Source organism: Mytilus trossulus, chromosome 2, assembly GCF_036588685.1.
Source record: "Mytilus trossulus isolate FHL-02 chromosome 2, PNRI_Mtr1.1.1.hap1, whole genome shotgun sequence".
NCBI lineage: Eukaryota > Metazoa > Mollusca > Bivalvia > Mytilida > Mytilidae > Mytilus > Mytilus trossulus.
The window spans coordinates 32,247,209-32,274,494 of NC_086374.1; the positions used below are offsets into that span (position 1 = coordinate 32,247,209).

Here is a 27,286-nt window from a genome sequence, read left to right on the forward strand (position 1 = left end):
AAAGATACATGTATCAGGTTTATAATTTTGTATGTCAGACGCGTGTTCCGTCCACAAAAATACTCTCATCAGTAACGCTCGAAATCTTGCAAGTTGAAAGGCCACTGTTTTCTTCATAAATAAAACGGCATTAATTTGGGATAATATTTATCTGCATATTGGCGATTGCATAAAAGCGGGATTTACAAATATTTATTCAGGTTTTATTATATATTTTAAATTTAAAATGGGCTAGCGAAATCATCATAGATAGTAAAACATGTATTGGGAGGAAAAACTAAGGTACATCATCGCACCACAAAATTAAAAATCCATGTTTACAGCAGTTATTGAATAAAAACGTCGCAAACATTAGAAAACAAAGCGAATTTTTACCTCTAGCGATTTTCTGGTTTCGAAAACTTTAACCTCTCTGGAAAATAAGAAAGTCGTACACGTTGTAGATCTAAATATTTAGCGGATCAGGAATTTTAAAATGTACCTTTTCAATATAGTTAACCTATTGCTTATAGACCAAAACGACAAAAACTTAACCCTGAACAGTGAACCATGAAAATGAAGTCAAGGTCATATTAACCACACGAGAAATACATATACACCTAACAATCATACAATCGACTGAATATAGTTGACATGTTGCTTGTAGTGTCTAAGAAACAGACATAACAATGTAAATTAAAAAATAACCAATGAACAATGAAAATGAGATCAAGGTCAAATAGAAAATATAGTTAATCTATTGCTTGTAGATCAAAACGTTAAAAACTTAACACTAAGCAACTAATCATGAGACGGATATGTTCATCATAAAATATTTCCTTACATCAATTATCATTGACCTTTTGCATAAAGTATGAGAATAAAAACAAAACTCGAAAACTTAAAATTAAAAAAAGAAGATATGGTATGATCGCCAATGAGACAACTCCCAACAATAGACCAAAACGACACAGAAATTTGACCACTGAACCATAAAAATGAGGTAAAGGTCTCACAGACTGACTCTGACTCTCAATCACATTATCATCACAGTCACGTCTCAGTCCTTACAGCTGAACGGACGTGCTGGGTCGGCTCTCCTTTACCCGCTATCTTCGATGAGGGTTTATTCATATAAGGCACAAAATGTGCACCTGAATATAGGTATCTTGTTTTGTAACCCCCATTCACATAATGGTTACATTGGTTACATTGGTTACACCCATACAAACTATCATTGATTATTCACAACTTCTCCAGTTTATTTGTAACTTTCCTTCACCTAATGGTTACATTGGTTACACTGGTTACACACATGCAATTTCTGTTACCATGGCAACCCGGGCAACCCTTGCATGACGAATCAGGTTGGTTACATTCATGGAGAATCAGGGGGAATTTGGTTACAATGGTTACATGCATGGGGAATCTGGTTACAATGGTTACATATATTGGGTATCTGGTTACAATGGTTACATGCATGGGGAATCTGGTTACAAAATGGTTACATACATGGGAAATCAGGTTACATGCATGGGGAATCTGGTAACATGCACGGAGAATCTGGTTACAATGGTTACATGCATGGGGAATCTCGTTACATGTACGGAGAATCTGGTTACAATGATTACATGCATGGTGTATCTGAGTACAATGGTTACATGCATGGGAAAGTTTGGTTACAATGGTTACATGCATGGAGAATCTGGTTACAATGGTTACATGCATGGGAAGTCGGGTTACAATGGTTACATACATGGGGAATCAGGTTACAATGGTTACATGCATGGGAAGTCGGGTTACAATGGTTACATACATGGGGAATCAGGTTACAATGGTTACATGCATGGAGAATTAGGTTACAATGGTTACATGCATGGAGAATCAGGTAACATTGGTTACATACATGGAGAATTAGGTTACAATGGTTACATACATGGAGAATCAGGTTACAATGGTTACATGCATGGAGAATCAGGTTACGATGGTTACATGCATGGAGAATCAGGTTACAATGGTTACATGCATGAAAAAGTCAGGTTACATTGGTTACATGCATGGGGAATCAGGTTACAATGGTTACATGCATGGGAAAGTCAGGTTACAATGGTTACATACATGGAGAATTAGGTTACAATGGTTACATACATGGAGAATTAGGTTACAATGGTTACATACATGGAGAATTAGGTTATAATGGTTACATACATGGGGAATTAGGTTACAATGGTTACATACATGTAAAATCAGGATACAATGGTTACAATCTGTTACATACATGGGAAGTCAGATTACAATGGTTACACTACTTGTGACTATCTTTTTATTGGTGGCAATAAAACTATGTCCACCAGGATGGCTCTGTGTGTCCATCATTTTACCCCCTGATGCTAATTAATACACAAGGTATTCAAGGATAAAGGGAATTCATGTCTGCATTGAAGTGTTAAAATTACATAACTTTGATACAGGGAAAGTGTCTCAGGTAAAATATATGTGTTTGTCAAATTTAATTACTGTGATTATGATCCAAAAAAAAATACAAAAAAATTGAAATAAAAAAATCAGTTGAACCAGAGACATTTGAAACAGTGTTTAATCTATAATTCTATCAATTCATATAAATGTTATTTTTTACATGTACTTTTTGACAACTGAAGATTAAATGAATGTCATCTTCATATGATAATACAAACTTTCACAATGCCTGTCTTTTTCTATTGAAAAGGTGTTTCTAAAATTAATTTTCCAAAATCAAAATTGTTTATAGTTAGCATGCTTAGAGAGACTGATCTGCATTCAATGTTGTTTAACAAATGTTTGAGAAAATATTTTTAGGACTTATTTTTAATAAAATTTAGGCAATTCATTATTTCTCTATTGAATAAATATATTCAACATATATTTATTACACATACATGGCATATTTTCATAATTGATTTATTAATTATTACAGCAAAATTTTATAATATTTTTTATTGTGGGTGTGTCTAAACACTGCTTAGGAGCCCTTAGTGCACTAAGAACTAAGGACTCATTAGCAGTGTTCAGACGCATCCTAAGTGCACTAAGGACTAATAACATGCCACTAAGGACTAAATGGGGTGCTGTTACATGTATTTTTTTTCATATTATGGTAAAAATTAATATTTAATGCATAAATTTCAAATTTTATAGAAAAATAATCATAAATAAACGAAATATTCAACATTATTTAGACATTGGTCGCACACATTAGCTATAATGTGTTTTGTACCCGTATCTCTATAAAATTTATTTTTACTTGCAAGTGTGCTTTAATGTGATAACAGGCGACGATGGACATGAGTTTGAATAGACTGCAATGGAGCTGAAACACTTTGGCTTGTTTCTTGTGGTGCACTTTTCAAAATTTATTTTAATATATTAAGACATTAAGCAATGTAAGAAAAAAAAAGATTTAAAGAAGTTGTAGTTGAGAATATTTCTGTCGGCTTTTTCATTTTTTCATGTGATATATTTAGGTTTAAATATTCAAATAATAATATAATAAAATCATATTGTATTACAAAAAAAGTATTTACACATCATGTAGTAAAGGCATATTTTTAAGGCATTCATACGAAGGCAAGCATTCTCTTTCTCTGTCAAAATTATATTTTTAGCTCTAAATTAACACATACTGAAATTTTTTCGTAATACTGTACTAAAAACTGTGGAACATTTACAAAAAAATAATTTGTCTCTTTTATATATTTGAAAATGAAACTTAATCTGACTAAAAATTGGGAAATGATTTTTTCAACTTCTTTTATACTTTTAGAAGAAGAAAAAAATGTCTAACATATACAAACAAATAAGTATTGTATGAAGCCTTTGTAAACAGGGTTCAGTTCAATATTGTAGCAGCTACGTAGCTGCTACAATATTGAACTCAATCCTGATATCAAACTGGTCAAAAACTAGTGATTTTGATAAACCCCAAGGACGCCAAATGATTTTTTTTCCGAATTCCATCGCAATTTTTAGTGAACCCATTTGTACATACACACATCTTTGTCGAAATTAAAATGAAAACAAACACTTATCAATATATCCATTTCTTATGTCTTCGTATCTCTTACATAACAAGCTGACCACACTCTAACTTATAAGTCAGTTAGTTGGCGCACATCACAGTCGTGCACCTGTGACAAATGACTGACAGGAGAGAAGTAAAACAAAAACTAAATTATTGGTTTTTTCATCATTTTTAATAAGAACAACACATTTAATTGTATAAATCTTTTTCGATATAATTGTTTATTACTTAAAATAAAAAAGATTATGATTGTTTAATCAGTTGTTATGTCATTTGGGGTACGTGTCAAACGGTTCATTGATTTTTGGCATATCAAAGAAAAATAATGTTGAATTTCTTGTTTATTTATGATTATTTTTCTATAAAATTTTTAATTTATGCATTAAACATTGTTAAATAACAATCTCTAACATAATATGTAAAAAGAATACACACAACAGCACTCCTTTTAGTCCTTAGTGGCAATGTATAATAGATATTCATTATTCCTACTAGAAAATATAACTACATAATGTCAAGGTTTTAAAAGTATGTTCCTGTTGATTTATCCTGTAAATGGTTTTACTCATTAATACTATCTCATAAAAATTAAGAAAAGTCACCAAGAAATAAATTGTTCAGTATCAATAGAATATTTTTTCACATGTCAAGATGTCTGATAATATATCGTTCGAGAAATACGAGTCTGATAGAGTAAAACTTGTCATCGTTGTCGAAGAACATAAATTTCGTCAGGCATTTGTTAGAGAAATAAGATGGAGATACACAGATATTGGAGTTGTTCTAGGATTTTAGATTATTTACATGAAACTAATACTCAGAAACTAAAAAGACAGATTTTGAGAAAATAAAATTGAGAATGGAAATGGGGAATGTGTCAAAGAGACAACAACCCGACCAAAATAAAAAAAAAACAAAAAAAAAAAACAAAAAAAAAAAACACAACAGCAGAAGGTCACCAACAGGTCTTCAATGTAGCGAGAAATTCCCGCACCCGGAGGCGTCCTTCAGCTGGCCCCTAAACAAATATATACTAGTTCAGTGATAATGAACGCCATACTAATTTCCAAATTGTACACAAGAAACTAAAATTTAAATAATACAAGACTAACAAAGGCCAGAGGCTCCTGACTTGGGACAGGCGCAAAAATGCGGCGGGGTTAAACATGTTTGTGAGATCTCAACCCTCCCCCTATACCTCTAACCAGTGTAGAAAAGTAAAAGCATAACAATACGCACATTAAAATTCAGTTCAAGAGAAGTCCGAGTCTGATGTCAGAAGATGTAACCAAAGAAAATAAACAAAATGACAATAATACATAAATAACAACAGACTACTAGCAGTTAACTGACATGCCAGCTCCAGACTTCAATTAAACTGACTGAAAGATTATGATTTCATCATATGAACATCAGGCACAATCCTTCCCGTAAGGGGTTTAGTATCATACCATCATAACATATATGAGAAGAACATAACCCGTGTCATGCCAACAACTGTTTTTAGAATAAATGTGTTTAGTTCCGACGCAAAGACCTTATCAGTGACTCAATATTAACGCCAAAATATGCAATCTTTAATGACTTGACAACAGTATCGTAATTATATCCCTTCTTAATAAGTCTATTCAAAGGTTTTGTAAGTTTATGAGGTGAATACTGACACCTTTGTGCTTTATAAAGAATATTTCCATAAAAAATTGGATGTGAAATACCTGAACGTATAAAAAGTCTGCATGTTGAGCTATATTTACGAATGATGTCTTTATACCGATGATAAAATTTAGTAAATGTTTTGACTAGTTTGTGATATCGAAAACCCTGGTGTAATAATTTTTCAGTAATACATAAATTTCTCTCGTTAAAATCTAAAACATTGTTACATACACGAGCGAATCGTACAAGTTGAGATATATAAACACCGTAAGATGGTGACAAGGGAACGTCACCATCTAAAAACGGATAAGCTGGGGTCACACATTCACGATTTTTACTACCGTTCTTGACAGGACCATTCCCGATTAAAATTTATTAAAAGTCTGATCAAGATCCTGTGAATCGTGGATGGAAATTCAAACTTAAATTAAAATTTGTAAAAAAAATAGTTTGATCACGACAACAATCAGATAGTGTTCAGGAAGCACCGATATTCAACCGTTTTTAAGCGAATAAGTCCCGATAATCCCGTTCTGAATCCGCTTCTAATCCGATTTGTATTTTTCGCCAGGTAAAATTCGACCGAGTCTGTCACGACTGCGTCCCGACTCTACCGAATGTAATCCGACAGAGATCAGACAGTGAACAGACTGTGAACCGATGCTGACGGAAGTTATTTGTTCGAAAACTGTCGGCATATTCGGGATGATCAGGTACTGTCGGAACGTAATCCTATCACGGTCCGCTCTATCGCATTGCAAACGGCTTTGTCTGGTCTCAGTCGTATTGTATTCTGTAGTTGTCGGGACTCTGACGGGGGTATCGTTGACGAATTTCGTATCAATAACGGGACTGTTTCGGAACGGTTTCGGCAAAAAACGGTTCGCAATCGACAAGATCTGGATGCAATCTGGACTCAATCGGCAGAAAAACAGCTATGAAAAATTACACCGGATCATTCCCGTTCCACAGGACACCGTCCAGAATACACAAGACATTGTTCGGAATTCGATCCGATACAGCAGAATCTGTCACGACATAGCCACGATTGTAATCCGATTAGACAAAATCGGCTGAGTTGCCCCGAATGTTACGGGACGCACCTAACTGTCGGGATGCTTTGCCGAACTATTCGGACCCTTCCCGATCCGTAGGAATCTGTTACGAACTAAAACGAATGCGTTCAGACAATGATAGGACATTCCAGATAATTGAGGATACCAATCCGACTTTTTCACTTTTCATATCGTATTGCTGTCTGATCTCAAACGGGAGCAATAATCGGCAATGTGTGAACCCCGCATTATCTGAGCAACCTTCTACAATAATTAATATTTGAAATATTAACCTCCTTCTTTCAACTATACATAAAACAGAGAAAGAAGGAAACTTCATCCAGTTCAACAAAAAAATCAATCCGAATTTCACAAATTCTTGATGATATTTGGTGTTGCAACAAATAAAGATGAATCAGCATATTTTTTGTATTAAAATGACTTTAAAATAACTCTGCCAGGCGGTTAATTTATGGTCCTATGCATGGATGAAGGAGGAGATAAGTCAATTATTTAGTTGATATATATAAGTAAAAATAAATAAATTCATCATGAAAATTGGCGCAATTAGATGTTGATTTTTGGCGCAAATGATACCTATAATTTTTAGTGTTGTCAAATCGTACACTTTTGGCGAAGTTTGACTTTTAATAAACAAATACAACGTATTAACTACAGAACATGTACCAACTTAAGATTGAAAAAATATACAAAAAAACGTCTTGATCTCGTAGAATGGAATTTGTCTGAAACCGATCATTGTTTAATTTTCTCTTGTTGTCTTCGAAAATAATATGGAGTGTTTCAATTTGAAATGATAAATTATAAAAAAAAAAAAGAAGATTTGATATGATTGCCAATGAAACAATTCTCCATAAGAGGTCACAATGACACAGAAATTAACATCTAAAGGTCACCATACGACCTGTTTCTTTACTTTGTTTGCTTGTTTCTTTAGGCATGTTACTCGTACTATCACGTATACCTTGAGTACATTCACATTGGTTTGCATTTCATAATTTTTGAGGTAGCATTTCGTTTAAAGTAAGATTAAACCTTGCACTACGGATGTTGCACATTAAGATGTTGGTTTACACAATATTAGATCAAAAACGAAGTAATGGACTAATTAGTAAAATTTAACCGCATCTTTGATTTAAAGTTATTGTTAAAAAAACATGTTTACCAATCATGTTTCTTTAAGGTCTTGCCCCGAGCTCTAATCAATTTTATGTATTTAGGATCAACAATAGCAATCAATATACTGGACAATTGATCTGTCAAATAATAACCACGACGACAATTTTTAAATAAAACATAACTATTTTTAAAATGATTTCCATGCAAATTTATATCAAAACTATCAAAATTGAAAAAAGCCCGGTTAACCGGTTAGCGTTTTTGGTATTCGGTATTCGGTCGTTCAACCGGTTAATCGGTTAACCGGTTAACCGTTGACAACACTAATAATTTTTAAATTGGAGTGGCGCAAAAGTAGCAAGTGGCGTAAATAAGTTGTGGCGCAAATGAGTTCATTTTAGGCGCAAAAAAGATATCGCCCATTAATAAAACCCATATTATAATTGATATTTAAATTTGGAAGTACATGTATATTATTCCATTTTAATAAAGCTAGAATTAACTATTTTATGTTATTCTTGATTCACAGATTCAGCCTGTTACGAGAAAGTGCATAATAAATTTAACAAATCGGTTCTAGTAAATAAGAAAACATTATGTAACATTGCTACATAAGTGTTATAAAATAGGAAATATAACATAAGTATGAGTTATGACAATTTCCGCTAGATTTGTTTATAAAAGCTCAATTATTTAAAAAAAACATTGAATGTTAAAAATCCATTCAGACATAATAACGAAAAGGAATTTACAAAATATTTCAATAAGTCAGTTCACATTTTTCGCGAAGTCTGTCAAGAACTTTCACGGAATCGGTTCATAAGTTTAAGGTAGTCGGAATTAAACATTCGCGGAATCGGTCAACAACTTTCACGGAGTCGTTCCAAAACGCGAAGTCGGTCAACAACTTTCACGGAATCGGTTCATAACTTTCACGGAGTCGGTATAAAACATTCGCGGAATCGGTCAACAACTTTCACGGAGTCGGTCCAAAACTTTCGCGGAGTCGGCGAAAACATTCACGGGATTCGGTAATCTTACACGGCCGTACAAGTACTGTATTATTACACTGTAAAACTAGCACGGAGTCGGGGGTCCCGTATGGCTTTCCATACAATTTTGTGTTTATTGAGGATCTCTGATCATTTAAACTCATGTAAAACCGTTCTTTGTGAACAAATCTTTATGCATTGGTTTTATTTAATTAAAAAATGTACATCCTCAAAAGTGTAGATGATCGTTTGATCTTCTTAATGCTTTCTATACACAATGTTTGAGTCGTGTTAGGAATACATTGCGTTCGGAGAAAACGATTAGCTTGAACGCATCATGTTCGAGACCAGAACACATTTACAATAGCAACGATATCATCATTTACGTATAAATTTACAGAGGTTAATTTTTTTTTTTAAACATGATAATTTGAATGTAATCTCTCAAAGAACCGCTACTTTTTTAATCGAATTATGACAGCACAGTTAAGTGGAAGTGGAGGGGGCAGTTTTATGTTCGAACAAAACGTTCTTCCATTTATACTTCAGTGTGTCCTGTCCAAGTAGACATTTGTTGATTTCATGACTAAAAAAAATATTTTTTATGTTCGTCATGTGTAGATAAATATAGATAAACATACCTATTATATCAAGTTTTGTTGTTAATTTTCTTCAGTGAAGCTTCTTCAATCACGATCAAAAACCAAACTTCCGGTACATTAATACGTCACACACTGTTATGTACGCGGATATGTTTGGAACACATGGCGTTCAGGGAAAATGGTAAATTTGAACGCATCATGTTCGACACCAGAACGCTTTTACAAGAGCAACGTTTTCATGAGCATTTACGCATTTACATTGTTAAAAGAAATACCTTATGAACTTAAGTCGTTTAGAAAAAGATTCATATTAAAAATCAATCATTTGCACGCTTATAAATACGCTCTTGTAAAATGTTTCATTTTTTTTTTACCAAACTATAATTTGCTTATATGCCGATACAGCTAAAATACATTTATCGTCAAATCATAGTACGAATCACCCTTATTCATCGTCTGTTTGACTCTGAAATGATGAAATATTTTTTCACTCCCCATTACAATATAAGAACATTTTTAGTGTTCAATTTAGAACACTTGTCTTGAATATGTGCGTTAAAAGACTGAACACAATGTGTTATATTCTTTAACGCAGGCGTTCAATGTGGAACACTAATGTTAATAACTGAACATATTGTGTTTAAAATTGGAACGCGTCCAGACGCGTCAGGCGTCTGCAATATTTGCAGTGTAGCTATCTTGAGAAACAAATATAATGGATTCAGACGCCTGAAATATTCAAATATAAGTAAGCATTACATGTAAAAAAATGAAAGACCTAAACAAAATAAAAACTATTGACAACCTTATTGTTCTCGTATTACTCAATTATTTTATTTTATTGATCATTAATTTCCTTCTCAAAGAATACATATGATATTATGTATCTTCAAAAAAGGTCACCTTTAAAAAAATCGCAACAAAAAGTCCTTTGATGTCTATTAGAAAATCCTATAACTTGCAATGATCCATTTCTGTTATGATCTATTTACTTTTTAATTAAGTGCATTTTTTTTTTTACAAAAATGAAAAGTTATCTGTGCATATCTAATCTTTGTTCTGCCTTTATTGTTCTTTTGTGCTGATAAAATCTAAAAAAACAAATTAATTATTATTAAATACAATGAAATGTCCTTACTGTTGACTTTATGTTTAAATGTCAAAAATGATTACGACCCAGTGGATGTTATTTTTTCTTTTTAATGGTAAGATCTATTACTTCCGATGAATTTGTGAATGATATTTTTTTTAACGTACTGTTTTAAAACACTGTCGATAATACAGCAGCATATCGTATAAAGTAGATAAGCTTCCTCCATTTTAAAGTAGACAGCGTCTGAATCGTTACTCAATACGGATATTATACACCCTCTCAAACAGTCAACAAGATACGTCATATACATGATATACTGGCGTACATATTAGACAGGGGCCTGGTTTTCGAAAGTATCATAAGATATATGACCATATGTCATAAGATATATCTTTGGACATAGTTTATGATCATCTTATGACTATCATATGATATGTTATAGGGTGTAAAACAAAGCTGTCTTAAGAAAGTCATTGCTATATTGCTCTTATGACTGGCATAAGTAACATTATTCCAAATAATGATTAAAAAGTGATAAATATAAAAATAAAAATGAAAAGTATGAACATATTAATTATAACCATTCTTAATATTTACGAATATTCATTTTTTTCTTCATTATAATGAACATGAAATTTTTTACACAAAGGAATTGAAATATGAGTTTATTATTAGTTTAAATTTAGTATGTCATAAATCTTGAACTTTGCTTTTGTGTATTATCATACATGCATTGTTATTTAACTGTGAATACTTTTTAGATTTAGTACATCGAGTACCCGCTTAACGAAATGCCCGTGCACATACGTTAACATAGTACTATCAAATAAACTAGGAACAAACTAATATGTATATTTCTTATACAAAACCAAGAGTTTGAAAATAATTCCAAAACGTATGTCCAAGGAGATTCAAATCTTTGTTCACGTAGTTGAGAAAAATTAAATCTTTACTATTTAGCTATAACTGGGAAACACAACAAATATTTTTTATTACAATTAAAATGAAATAATATATGAAAAGTAATTAAAATTTTAGTTTACAATCACAAGACCATCATAAGTCATGTCGCGAGGGGTCTTAAGTTTACGACAAAAGATATGAAAAATCGTAACTTGTGACACTTTCGAAAACATATCTTACGACTATGACATGTCCTAAGACCATCATAAGGCATGTCTTAGTCCTAAAATACTTTCGGAAACCTGGCCCTAGGGCCAAGTTTCACGAAGCTGTCTTAGGACTAAGACATGTCTTTGGATATTCTTACGACATATCTTAGTGCTAATCGGGTTTCACAAAGTGGTCCTACATTAGGACATCTATGTATTTGTATCAAGAATGCACGATTTTATCCTTTAACCTCTGATAACCGATACAGTGGCTAATTGAATTCAACTCACTTGTTCAAGAAAATGTCATCTTTTTATTCTTTTTTTCTCTCAATATTTTATTAAAAACTTCCTATTACAGTATATTGTTGTATAATTTTAAGATAATTTTAATGTAAATTACATTTATTTTTTATACGTTTATTTTGCAAATTATCCGGCTTATTATATTAATCAATACGTATAATAATTTATTGTAAAGACGTACTAGAGTTACATGATTTTTACGTAAAACAATGTTAATAATAATGTGGTCATTTTTATAAATTTCCTGTATACAAAACTTTGAATTTTTCGAAAAACTAAGGATTTTCTAATCTCAAGCATAGATTACCTTAGCCGTATTTGGCACAACTTTTTGGAATTTTGGATCCTCAATGCTCTTTAACTTTGTACTTGTTTGGTTTTATAAATATTTTGATTTGAGCGTCACTGGTGAGTCTTATGTAGACGAAACGCGCGTCTGGCGTACTACATTATCATCCTGGTACCTTTGATAATTATTAATATCTAGAATTTAAAGAACTTGCGACAAGTTTAGGATATCTTTGCTAAGATCATCTTAAGATAGTTTCGAGACGAAGTATGGTATATGTCCTAGGATAGTCCTAAGAGGATCATAAGACATTTCCTAAGATATATCTTATGACTTATCTTAGGATAGCTTCGTGAAACCGGCCCAAGAACAATAATGTTTAAGCTATAGGTTACCATTCTTTTGGGAAATATGTCAATTGGTAATGAGATTGAAAATTTCCCTGCCTAGAAGGCATCATATATGTCATCTGTATGTAGTAACAATTTGTTTGCTAGTCTGTTAAGCTGTGAAGTATTGTCAAAAAATCAATAAAATAGACAAACTAAAGCCATTTTGTTTTGTAATTCGACTTAAAAAAAAGAAATAAAGGTTACTGTTATGTTAGAGTATGTTAGTTATAAATCTAAGTTAAAATGCTCAAAACCTTAATAATATTATTTCTCCTAATTCTTAGAGAGGCTTACACTCATTATGCCGGACCCCCCCCCCCGCATTTTAATATAGTAGCAGGTTAAGGTGTAATGCTTGTAGAATACACTATTTTTTCAAAGAGACGCAATCTTTTTGGACACTAAAAGAGAGAACATTTTTCCAATAAGGAATATTTTAGTTTAGATTCTCACATAATTAAGTTATTATGCAACGATTTCTGTTTCATTTTTAATGCAGCTCTCTTGTTTTATTTATGAGAAATCTGAGTGAGATTTATTTTTATTTTTGTGTTTATCTTAAATGACATTATTTGAAAATACCTGTAATATTCATTTATCATATACCCAGATATGTTTAGTTTGTTCTAAATTGTAACGAATTTAACATGAAATCATAACATAAAATTTGCTGCATTCAAAGCGCTTCACTGGAGTAAGCTTTATCAGGAATGATCTATGTCAAGTATTTGAATTTTATTTACAATAACTGAAACACATGAAAAGTTATATCACTAAAAGGGACATCAAAATGGATTTCAAACGAAATGAAATTCAGTCTTAATTTTATCTTAATTACTTTTTTTTAAATGTAGAAAACCAATTAACTAATTGTCAATAGTGTGATACACCTTATATACAATTTACACTTATCCATAAGTCACGTAGTTGTTCAATGCGATACCTTATTACTGAGGACAATACAGCTATTAAAGCATTATTGGGGAATAAATCTTTGATGCAATATCGCAAACATTTTTATGTACAATTTAGCTTCTAAAAAATCCTTTCCCAGGAGGAATTTATTTGTATTTGAGTCAAATCTTTACTCCAAACGTACTATTAATTTGGTAAAGAAAGCAATTTTTGTTCATTTTTGCGACATTTATTATAAATAATTTGAATAATTTTCACTTTAACTATAAGATACATGTTCAGAAATAGTTAAAATATATTGTTTAAACCTAAAAATGAATTTAAGGGAAGAATGTTTTTTTCTAAATGACCCTGTTTCGATCTCGTTATGGATTTTTTTAAACTGTTCTCATTTTAATCGCAAACTTAATTAATTCTAATGCAGCTTGATATAATAAAGCAATTTACGTGTGTAGTTTATAAATGGTTTAATGCGCCCAATGTACATTATGTAAACATTCACACATTGAAACTTATCTTAAATTTATAATCTTAAGTTTTTTAAATACATTGCTACATGCAAAGTTTACCTTTCTAATATATTAAAAATAAAATATGTATTGACAGTACTTATATATAATATAGAGAGAATTGTATTGCCTTAATATCAGACGCCAATTTAGCGAAGCATAGTATCTTTAAATCTTACGATTGAAATTGTCAAAATAATTAAACGTTTTAAAATTTGTACATACGTTCTTCTATTTAAGTTTTGCACCAAGCTGATAGCTGGACTTCAGATGCTGAGAAGGAGGCTAGATTAAATACTGTTAAAGCTGCCACCTACGACCGCCTTGTAAGACCAGCAGACACAGTCAACTTGCAAATAGGACTGCACTTGCTCACAATCAACTTTTTGGTAATTATTATTACCCCTGAGATGTTAGAATTTAATTGTTAACTTTAAGACGATATAATAAATTAATTATAGTTTCACATTTACCCTGAAATTAATAAGAATGAATTTGAATTGCACTATATTTATAGCTGACTTCGATAAACGATGTCTGATAACAATAAAAGCTGCGAGAAATTGCTCAACTTTTATCTAAGTTAAAGTGATCATTTATGAAAATAAGTATCACTACACTCATTTTACTATTCAGTTCGAAATCTTAATTTATGTTATGTCCCTATTCTAAATTGTTTTACAGAAATAGCTAAATTGTACAGACAGAAATAAATAAAAGAAAATTATCGCTCACAGCAAAATTAAAAAAGAATTTCTGCCAAACAAAATGCAGGAACTATAGTGAGCAAAATCGTACATATTGTATTGAAATATTTAAGCCTGCGTAGCATCTGGTGAATTAAAATCCGTCAGCGAAAAATGTCTCCTCATGAACCCTGAAACATAATTATCATCCATCTTCATGTCAATGCGAAAGTACCGACTACGATACTTTGTATTTTGCATTCATATTCGTTCATATTAAATTGTTTATTGCAGGAGATTAAAAATCTGCAATTGTCGTTAACAGGATGGATTTCAATGGTAAGTCGATATATTATTAATTGGCCCTCATGAACAATAGAAGTTACAATAAATTACAAATTTAACAAATAAATAGAGTACAAATCAAATTATTCTGCTAGACTAACGGAACTGTGATTTAAGTGGTTTTAACCACTTTCGAGTTCATCCTTCACCAGAAAACACTCGTTAGTTATGCGCGCCTTTATGAAGTCATTTACCAAATAGAGGGGATCGCCTGTATCGATGCACTATAAACGTTCATCAAGCGTCTTAGAGATCTTCATTGTGCAGGATAAACCAGAAATAGTGTTTTGTAAGTACTTAATCATAATTCCCTAATGACAGCAGTGCTCATTGTCGATTATGAGAATTTAGTTTGCCGACTTATTTGTGCAATATAGTATCATAGTTTTCTGATCACCCTCTCAACATTGGAACGGAAGTGACGATGCTGCTAAACGCAAGAATGATGTTCTCTAAAGCCAGAGTTTATTTTGATCATGGCATATTGTATCGACACCTTTCCATTTGTTCTACTGTCAGCTTTTAAGTTCGATGCATTTTCGTCAAAAACTATGGCTTTAGAGAACATCATTCGTGCGTTTAGCGGCAAATATATAATAAATGAATGAACAAGTTTGACGAGAACTAATATATACTCTCTAGGCATCAAATAGATTGTTTTTGTATTGCAATCCGTTAAACACGAAAAAAATTATGCACAGAAGGAGTGTTAGGGACGACCATTTGATTTTTTTTTTGGGGGGGGGGGGGGGCAGCAGGATTTTGAAATAAGTTACTCAGCCTTGATAATCACAAAAATAAATGGTTTGTTCTGTGGTAGTTTGAAAATAAATTAGCTGACTTGCAACGTGTTGAAAATAAATAACCCAGCAGGTCTAATCGAAAGTATGAGATGGCACAAGATTCTTCAAAAAATCATCTTTTTTCCAAAAAAAAATCGTGAAATACTTAATAATGAAAGTATAAATATATATGAAATGTCTGAACATTGGTTTCATTCAACATGAGGTATATAGTCTCAGGAACGCTAACATCACTTTTTTTGAATTAGGGCCGTAACTACATTGAGACAAATGCCTCATACATGTATGAAATTTCAAAACCAAAAGCTTGTCTCCATATCAAATTGTGTTCACCGTGAGTGCCTTGTAAGACACAAGTTCTGTTCTCCCTCAGACGTAGCCCTTGATTTTTTTCTTATTTATTTATCTTTTGTTCATTGATTGCCTTTCTGTATTCTGTTAGTGTTGCATTTAATTTGTAATTTAGAAGTATTGTTATTAGCTTCATCACGAGTTTAAAAAATACAGCAGCCACAGACTTCACTATGGGAATTATATTTTTATGTATCATTTATATTGGTCTTTTGATGTTGTACATAGAAACTTAAGTCTTACACTGAATCTATACATTTTTCTTTGAAATCACACAGAAAGCATGATTTAGCATCATTCGTTCTATAGCTCTAGGCTTCTTTGGCAATCTGTGGTTCCAAAACCCTTCAAAAAATTTTTTCTCGCTCCGCATCTTTCACAATACTTTTAAAAGAGTCTTAAGTTACAAAACTTTAATACTATCTATGCATGACGGAGACGGATTAGGTGGAGGGGGCAGGTTGTCTGGGACCCCTTTTCTGGGAAAAATTTGGTTGCTCATATTAGGAATGACAGCAGAATGACCGGAGTAGGCCCCTTAGGCAGTCAACGGCCCCCCACTGATGAAAATTTCTGGATTCGCCACTGCATGCAATACATGTATATGTAGTAAGGAATGTAGAAGATTCATATCTGCAGAGGATGATGATTGATTCTGATTAAATGGTACATAATAACTTGACTATACATGTATTATTCATAATCGAATATTATAAATATAGTTGAGAAACTGAATAATCAGCCTCTTGCTTTAATGAAAATAAAAACGAAAAATCTTGCTTCAATAGTACAGAAAATAGATATTCTGTCCTCTTAGTTTTCAAAAATAAATAACCGATCAGAAACAAATCCCCCCTCCCTCGAATATCAAATGGTCGTCCCCTTATCTTCATGATTCATGTTTGACCAATTATCTCTGTATAAGTACAAAAAGACAAGATTTTTTTTTAGGGTAATCCTCTTCGTGCGTACTTGTACATGAGGCCACTACCAACTCCCTCCACTATTACCTGTCTTGTGCCTTTCTTTCAGCTTCTACTCATGTCATTCCCATGATTTATAATTCGCTCTCTATTGTACGTCGCCATGTTTCTTTCGTCTCCCTCTCTTTCTTCCTCCTCTCCTGGTGTCCAACGACGAGCTATCCTTGTTATGTCATGTTTGTCTTTTCGTAGAACGTTGCCAATCCATTTCCATCGCCTTTCTTTAATTCTTGCTCAAATGTCTCGTTGTAAGGTTAGGGTGTATAGTTCTTTATTACTGATGTTTTTTTTGCCAGAAAATCTTGCAAAAAAGACATGTTGAAAGATGACAGTTTGTTGAGTCAGATTTTATAACCCTCCATGACTCTACACCATACAGCAAAACTGATTTTACATTGCTATTATAGATTTTGATTTCTGTGGACCTGGATATTGATGTTGTATTCCATATTGTTCGTAATCTGCAGAAAATAGTTCTGGCTTTGTTGATTCTTGCTATTATATCTTTGCAAGTGCCGATGTCCTGGCTGATATTAGTACCTAGATAAGTAAAATTTTCCACTTCTTCTATGCTGCCTCCTTTAAGTGTTGTTGGTTGTTTTCTAGTTTTGTCATTAAGGCTCATTATCTTTGTCTTTTGTGCATTTATCTTTAAACCTACAGACAGAGCAGTCTCATGTAGTCTAGATTTTTTGTTTTGCATGTTTGTTCTGGTTGTGGATAAAAGGCATATGTCGTCTGCAAGATCTAGATTTTCTAAGATTGTGTTTATCGACCATCTTATTGCAGTTACTCTGTTGCCCAGTGTTCTTCTCATGCACCAGTCGATGACAATAAGGAAAAGAAGGGGAGAGGTGACCATACGTTCTCATTATTTCCTACATTCTGTCTCTGTCCAAGCTATCAAAAGCCTTTTCAAAGACCACAAAGTTTATGACGATGTTGTGTCGCCATTATATGCACTGCTCAATGATGTTTCTTAGTATGAATATGTGGTCACTGCACCCTTTATTGGCTCTAAAACCTGCTTGTTCGTTCCGATGGGTGTCATCTAAAGCATCTACTATTCGCTTAGAAATAACTCTAAGGTACAAATAGTAGAGATATACCTCTCCAGTTGTTGCAATTTTTCAAGTCACAAGAAAGGTGATGAAATAAAAAAAATGGACAGCCGAAATCAATTCGAATTAGTCGATAACTGAAAATAAATTATAGCTTAACTTTAAACTTTCATTCTCACACAAAAACATGATAAAAAATAGTACTCGAAATTTGGTATAGAGTTATAAATCATCGTGCCTATCAGTTCTGTGTGCACTACATGTGATTCTGATATAATATTGGACAGCAAAAGTATATACTATTATACTTGAATAACCTAAATTAAATGATACTTAGCGTCTATGGTGAACTCGCCTAAAGAAATGTAGTTTCAGTTCAAATGTACAATTACACACCCTTTGTTTCAGTAAATCATTACAATCATTCATTAGCTAAGAAATAATCGATGCAAGCTATACTTTATTGTAGTTTCAACAAGGGTAGGCATTATATTCGCTATTACTTTTGCCCGAACGATAGTGAGTGTTAAAATACACGATTTTAATGACTACCCTTGTTAAAATTCCTATTAGGTATACTTTGCATCATTAATTTCGATTCTGATTAGGACAATTAAAGTAGTCTATGTCCGATGTGTACAAGTGTAGAGCATTTGTTTAGGCTCTTCCATGAACCTCCCGTTTTTGTTTGTAAACAAGCAAATGACGGGCAATTTGATTGTTCAGAGAGAGGCGATTTGAACAGCCAGCATGAACGGTTGTCGTATGTTTTGTCAAATACGTCAATTTCGATCTGCAACACATTACACTCATAACAAATGAATCAGTAACAACATGTGTATCATTTAAGAGTTTGAAAGAGTTTTAAGTTAATGAAATATAATAATTGCATTCTAATTTGTTAAAACTATTATTCTGCAGTAGTCAATACGCATGTGCAGACAAATTATATTGGATTTAGAGCATGAGTTTATTTAGAAAGCGAGAGAAGCATGTCATATTAGTATCTACAATTAACAGTCTTATTTTCAAATGTTTTCAATTACAGTTGTTCTTATCTTCCATGTATTATACATCGCTATTTATTTAAGGAGTGGGAGGATGAAAGATTACGATGGAGCACTGTAACGTATGATGCTGAATTTTATTTTGCGTTAGATACAGAGATATGGAAACCAGAGTTATTTATTGACAATTCGTACGTATTTTTACCACTTTTTGGTCTGTAATGCGAATTAGAAAAAAAGACAGGATAAGGAATTATGTTTTGGAAACAAACATTAAATACATTGGTTGACCGAATAACAAAGATCCGTTCTTGTTCTGGTGACTTTTTTTATTGATCGGGTGTTCGATTTAACAATTTATCCTACTGTTTTCCAAGCAATTGCATGAAATATCTAAGAAAGATTGCGCACATATCAAAGTTGTTCTAGATGCTAACATGATCTGTGACAATTAGAACAAATCCGTCGTCACCTGTTTAAGTAAATGTTTCATAATGGCAAATCAACTTTGAGGAGACATCATCTATCTAATGCCAGTTAAAGAGTACTCTTACTTGTATCAAATAAGATGTGTACAAAATATGAGTTGTCCTTTCTTCAACAAGATATTTGTTTCTACGTTGCATTGTTCATTCGTTTTTCTGAAACAGAGTAATTGGTAAATAATGTTGGAATGGGATCTACCAGTGTAAAAGGTAGAAAAGTCATTTTGTTTAGTTTTTTACTATTGCAAGTAGAACGATTATGATATTGAATGTAGTTTAAAAGATCTCAGGGAGAAGTATACAATGTTCTAGTATATCTAAGAGGACAGTTATCAGTACGGTAACGATAATATTGATAACATGATAATATATTTAAAAAAATTATCATTCTATCACTTTGAAAAAAAAAATTAAAAAACAATCGTGATAAGAATTATTAGATATCAAAATATCACGAAGCTCTCAGACTAAAACATTGTCAATAGTTCATTAGAACTAATGCATCCGTGGAAGTCTGAATTACAGGAACATCATTTAAACATTTTGCATTTTAATATTTTATATACAAGTCATGGTTAAACAGTATATTTAAACAATAATCGATTATCAAGATAAGAATTATTCAATTGTGAAGATCATTTCTTATGTTCAGAGAAATAAAAATAGACAACAAGCTATTATCACATGTTTGAGCATACTTTTCGACATTTTTCCCTATAGGAAATTTTGATATAGTACTCAGTACGTAACAAACCTATCCTTGTTCTTCTTGTACAATCACACATAATGATGAGCATCCTTTAAGTCTTTGATTTTTTTTCTCCATCCCCCTGTTTGGACGTGACCTTTAAAAACACGCAAATCACAATCTCGTTAGACCCTGAGTAATTTATATATATGTAAAAGTAAAGTCCATTTACACTGTCAACTTTTAGTTAAATGGCTTCAAACTATCATTATTTGAACAATGGCCGATAAATTGCTGATTCAGAACGTGACTGTCGGAAAAAAATTATGGGTAAGAACAATTGAATAAATGTTGACATGATGAACATATTCTGGGTATACCATCTGTATATGTTAGCATAAATAATATATACATTGCTTATCATAATCTGTTACCATATTTTATATTCATCAAACTTATGAAAGGGGGCAGCACCCATATCATTAGACTCCACTTTGCCAATTGTACCACAGTGAAATAAAAATATATGTTTTTCACATGTCCTTAAAAAGACGCGAACCTTTGATTCTACAAACACTTATTTGTCATTTACAACGACAAAATAAGTTGTTCTCAATTTTTCAAAAATTATCAAACCGAATACCGTTCCTGACTTTTCTGTAAGAAATATTAAAAAACACCCATTACTTTACAAATGTTTTTTTTGTGTGAAATTGAAATGGACTGTTTACGAATAACTTGTAGCTAATGCAATGATTACATGCCTCCTATTTATTTCATTTTCGTATTTTCAAGTTTATCCGATGTTTCCATTTTGAATGACCAAAACCTCCAGTTTCGAGTAGAAAACACCGGCTTTGTTGAATGGGAGCTTCCAAGAATTTTTGTTGTACATTGTGACGTCGACATCCAGTTCTTCCCGTTTGATAAACAATCGTGTTTGGTTGAGCTAACTAGCTGGGCTTACAGTGTTGATGAGTTAGTTGTTACAGCTTTATACGAAGAAGTACAATATGAAGAAATGAGGTTTGTTTCTACTCTTAATTGTGAATTAGTGATTACTCAATAAAATGTGAATACTAGAAATAACTTTTCCAATATCAAAAGAAATAACGCTTTTCAAGTGTTACATGAGGAAATGCCTGTACCAATTCAAGAATAAGATAGTTGTTTTTCATTCGTTTGATGTATTTGTTTTTTTGACATTGCTTATGACTAAGGATTTTTCGTTTTGAATTTTCCTTGGAGTTCGGTAATTTTGTTGTCTTTTATTTTTCATGTCACATTATTTATTGTTAATTGTGCATTTTTTTGGATTGTAAAGTCAGGTGAAAAGTTTGCCTGTGCATTTAATCATATAAGTATTGACGTACCATGTTCGTAAATCACACATTCAGAATAATGGACAACAGAAATTATGTACCATAATAACGAAGTCGGTGACCTGATTGTTACTTAACGCTGAAATAGACCTCTACGAAAAAATACTTTATCAATCAACCGGAAAAATGTATGAATTACTAATTTGATGATTTAAATGAAGCACATACTCATTACAATTTTATTTTTTTTGGTTTTCTATAAAACATCAACAATTAGAAAATTAGTTGTTATTCCACACGTATATCGATTGTTTCGTTCTTTTAATTTACAAATATTTACAAATACCAGAAGTCGGATTTCTTCCCTAACAGTTGTTTTCAAATTATCTAAAACAAAAATGAATTTAATAAAATGAAAACAAATATTTCTCAATTAAGTGTTTGATATCGAAATTACGGAGCGCCGTATGGGACTTGCACTTTTTGTAATCAAAACAGTTTTGGGTATAAAGCTAGATGCTCTAAAGAGCCTGTGTCGCTCACCTTGGTCTATGTGAATATTAAACAAAGGAAGCAGATGGATTGATCACAAAATTGTGTTTTGATGATGGTGATGTGTTTGTACATCTTACTTACAGAACATTCTTGCTGCTTACAATTATCTCTATCTATAATGAAATTGGCCGAGTAGTTTCTGTAGAAAATTGTAAAAAAATTGACTGTAAAGGACAATAACACATTAGGGTGTCAATTGACCATTTCGGTCATGTTGACTTATTTGTAAATCTTACTTTGCTGAACCTTATTGCTGTTTACAGTTTATCTCTAGCTATAATAATATTCTAGATAATAACCAAAAAAAGCAAAGTTTCCTTAAAATTACCAATTCGCCAAATTTCAGGGGCAGCAACCCAACAACGGGTTGTCCAATTCATCTGAAAATTTCAGGGCAGATAGATCTTGACCTGGTAAACAATTTTACCACTTGTTAGATTTTGCTTAAATGCAATGGTTTTTGAGTTATAAGCCAAAAACTGCATTTTCCCCCTATGTTATATTTTTAGTCATGGCGACCATCTTGGTTAAATGGCCGGGTCACCGGACACATTTTTTACACTAAATACCCCAAAAATGATTGTGGCCAAGTTTGGATTGATTTGGCCAAGGATTTGTATAGTTAACTATACAAATCCTTGATTTGGCCCAATAGTTTCAGAGGAGAAGATTTTTTGTAAAAGATTACTAAGATTTATGAAAAATGGTTAAAAAATGACAATAAAGGGCAATAACTCCTAAAGGGGTCAACTGACCATTTTGGTCATGTTGATTTATTTGTAAATCTGACTTTGCTGAACATGTTTGCTGTTCACAGTTTATCTCTATCTATAATAATATTCAAGATAATAACCAAAAAACAGTAAAATTTCATTAAAATTACCGATTCAGGGGCAGCAACCCAACAACGGGTTGTCCGATTCATCTGAAAATTTTAAGCCAGATAGATCTTGACCTGATCAACAATTTGACGCAGTCAGATTTGCTCTTAATGCTTTGATTTTTGAGTTATAAGCCAAGAACTGCATTTTACCCCTATGTTCTATTTTTAGCCATGGCGGCCATCTTGGTTAGTTGTCCGGGTCACCGGACACATTTTTTAAACTAGATTCCCCAATGATGATTGTGGCCAAGTTTGATATAATTTGGCCCAGTAGTTTCAGAGGAGAAGATTTTTGTAAATGTTAACGACGACGGACGACGACGGAAGACGGACGCCGGACGCCAAGTGATGGGAAAAGCTCACTTGGCCCTAGCTAATATATTGTATGTTCGACTGAAAATGATAGATATGATAATCATAAAATGAAAAGTATTATGATATGAAGATGCGGTTTGAATATAAATTAAAGAAATCTTCACAAAAAACAAAATTCTTTTTTTTTTTCAAGTTTAAAAATGTCATGACTGTCATGTTCTCTCTGTATTTTTCACATTCAAGATATATCAAATTCGCATGACAACTTAATCTTTGTGTATTTCATAAAAACTTATTATAGCAACATTAAAAACGGATAATTTCAGTTTTTAACGACAGAAACACACAATGTCTATCTGCTTTTTTTTATAGAACAAACGGAGAATGGACCATAGAATCGAGCAAGGTTGAGACAAGGAATTTCACAGAAGTAAAGCCAGGTGGTACTGAACGATCTTATTCAGTAATTGACTTTACAATTATCATCAAACGAAATCCGTCACATTATATTTCCTCCACTATCTTGCCAATATTAGCAACGTCTGTGCTCAGCATACTAGTGTTTATTCTTCCTGTTGATAGCGGTGAGAAGGTCGGATATACTTTAACAGTTCTTCTGGCAGAAGCAGTGCTACTTACACTTGTCCAGGACAGTATGCCTTCATCGTCTAAGAACGTATCATACCTTTGTAAGTATTCGTAATAGAACAAAAGAGTGCATATCTAATTTTTTTTATTTATATACGTTCACAACAGTAAGTCTTTTTATTGACTTTGCATGCAAATTTTGAAGTAAGTTAGCGTAAATTGTATACCATATATCATATGAAATATAACAAAATTCCATAGTTAATAATGCGATCAGTAAACCGTTTATAAAGCCTTTACAGAAATGACTATCAGATCACGTTATCTAATGCTCAAGAAAAGATATCATTAACATATAAGATAGCTTGTGCTTTCAATGTTTGTATCACACTAACACGAATTTTTGATGTTATGTTTCATGTGAATAAAAGCAGATATGTGTAGATGTGAATGTGAGAGCAATCCAAAGGCATACAAAAACTCTATTGATAGCTGAACAAATTTCAATAGATAATTTCAACCTTCAAATTACCCCTAGTAAAAAATAAGTGGCAATACCTTGAAGTGATTTGGATTTGATTGTTTGAATATGAAATCTCAAGAAATATAATGAAGTCATGGTATGTCCTTGATATAACCAGAATATGGATAATCAGAAATATGACTGGTCAAATCAATCTTGATTTTCAAAAGGGGGATTATGCCAACATACCCCCTAAAGGACAATGAACTCAAACTCTCTAGATCTATCCGATTCATCACCTTTTATGCTTTAACAAATAAAATTACACAGTAAAACCTTACAAACAAATGAAGATGGCTTCTAGTATCAGATTTATGTATGCTTGACAGGTTGTGAATGTTCTTTTAATGCTTTTTACAGCTGTATATCTGGCTATGACCCTGGTACTTGGTGTATTGTGTGTTATCTTGACTGTTCTGGTTATAAGAGTGCATCATAGAAGTCCTAACATTCCTGTCCCGCAAAGAATAAATGGTTTAATGCTAAAGATGTGTATTCCATTATCATGTTGGAGGGGTTGTTGTTGCAGTCGTGGAAAGAAGAACAGAAATGGAAAAGTTGGACCAAATTCGACTGGCCCTGAAGCTTATGAAGATATAAATGACCAAAAGAACATAGAAGATTTTTCAGACGATTATCTCTTTGCTTGGACCGAAATTGCTGCCATCATGGATTGGTTCTTTTTCATCCTTTTGTCGACAATAACTGCACTTTGTACTGTTGTTTTGATGTCGATCGTCATAATAGGAGGAATTATTTCATAGAGTACTAGCATTCTATTTCACTCTGTTATGTTTTATTGCCTCACAGATAAATAGATACAAACATTCTCCTTTTCGCTCATGTATAAATATGTTTTTTTTTTATCGAACTGAACTATAAATGTATATATTCTTACATACTTTTGACCTTTTAACCCTGTCTACTAACATTGTCAATGTGAAATTTTAACATTGTTTGTATAAACATTGAACGACAAAAATATGTGACGTATACAATTTTCTGACGTCAGACACGCGAATCAATGAATGTGTTTGTATAAAGATGTTTTGTATTCTGTTAAATTGTTCCTTTTAAAATTGTTACACGATGATGACTGCTGTACCCATATTTTGACTATATTATTTATTATGTCTGTTTAGTTCACGCATCAATGTAAATATTACGGAATTTGATGAGACTGTAAACAAAGTGAGAGGGTTAGCGCTATAAAACCAGGTTTTATCCACCATTTTCTACATTTGAAAATGCCTGTACCAAGTCAGGAATATGACAGTTCTTGTCAATTCGTTTTTGATGTGTTTTGTTGTTTGATTTTGCCATGTGATTATGGACTTTCCGATTAGATTTTCCTCTAAGTGTAGTACTTTTGTGATTTTACCTTATGTTATTATGCATACGTGTTTCTTCATTAGTTATTAATTCTATCTCATTTAGGTTGGGTTTGTATAAAAAAAAAAGACAGGCTTGAGTACAGTAATAACAAAACATTGAATACAAATTCTTAACATTATGTCAGAAAATAATACATTTTATTCATCTGAATAATTAAGAAAAATATTATATATAAATAATTCTTATTTTGATTAGTTTTATGGAATCGACAGTGCAATTCCAAATAGATTGGAAAGTACGATAGCAGGTAGATCCAAATTATACTATATTGCAAATAAATTGGTGGATGAAAGTTAAAAAGAACCAAAATATATAAATCTTTTCAGCAATTGTTTTGAAAGATAATAACAAATATTGGTTGTGTCTTCCCGTTATAAATGATAACCAATTCGTACATGCAGATTAATATTGGAATACTATTTCACGATGCCTTTTCAAATAAATAGAAATTTGTGTTTACAAAATTGTATTTGATAACTTTTATTTTAATCTTCTTTTAAACATTCAGAGACATATACTTGACCAAATGTGAAATTTGACAAAGGAAATAGAATAGTATGCACAATTTTCATTGTGTTAATTTGTCTTTTCAATAAAAGTCTAATATTGATAAAGATTGACGATTTGGTTCAAACCAAAAGAGATAGTTGTCGTTCTAGAATAACAGCATCAATAAGAATTTGATAATCAATCTCTAAAAACAAATTCTTCGTGAAATTACGTTTTTGATTTTTTTGTTAATATTTCTTTGATCAGGGTTTCATCAAAATGCGTCTGAATTATTTGTTTTTTAGGCTGATAGTTGAATTCATTATTTTCATTTTAACACCAAGATATTGAGGGGAAATATGGAGAAGAAACTAAATATTGATCACATAAAAGAATCTTGATTTAACTCATTAAATTATTTTTAATGTAATAAAAGTTTTATATGACAATCTTGAATTCTGTTTTCCACTTTTTTGTATGTTTGTTATTATGTTATGTTGTTGATCATTTAACCAGACTGATGCTAATAAAATATGTAAAATTCAAGCCAGTTGGATTACACATTGTATGCATTGTTGTTCACAACTCCGACTTCATAGTAATTATTTTTCATTTTTTGACACAGTTACAGTCAGGATTCTGCTTAATTTTTTTTCACAAAGCAATCTATTTTTTTCAATATTGAAAGGGATGCATTGCTATTGATG

General features: G+C 32.1%; 1 protein-coding gene across 1 annotated transcript; it reads left to right on the forward strand.

The window, feature by feature from the left end:
- The first annotated feature begins 1,508 nt into the window (after positions 1-1,508).
- LOC134705716 (neuronal acetylcholine receptor subunit non-alpha-2-like) lies at positions 1,509-26,100 on the forward strand. The gene is made up of 7 exons (XM_063564437.1): positions 1,509-1,635; positions 14,341-14,489; positions 15,081-15,125; positions 19,421-19,527; positions 21,305-21,535; positions 23,957-24,273; positions 25,056-26,100. The coding sequence occupies exons 1-7, from the start codon at positions 1,509-1,511 to the stop codon at positions 25,457-25,459; spliced, it is 1,380 nt and encodes a 459-aa protein (XP_063420507.1). The 3' UTR covers positions 25,460-26,100.
- Positions 26,101-27,286: the final 1,186 nt, after the last annotated feature.

Excerpts from the sequence above, each read along its gene's own strand:
- LOC134705716 (XM_063564437.1), top strand. The coding sequence starts at position 1,509 with ATGCATGGGGAATCTGGTAACATGCACGGAGAATCTGGTTACAATGGT. Across the intron at positions 14,490-15,080 it reads TGCTCACAATCAACTTTTTG|GAGATTAAAAATCTGCAATT; the intron begins GTAATTATTATT and ends TGTTTATTGCAG. Across the intron at positions 21,536-23,956 it reads GTACAATATGAAGAAATGAG|AACAAACGGAGAATGGACCA; the intron begins GTTTGTTTCTAC and ends TTTTTTTTATAG.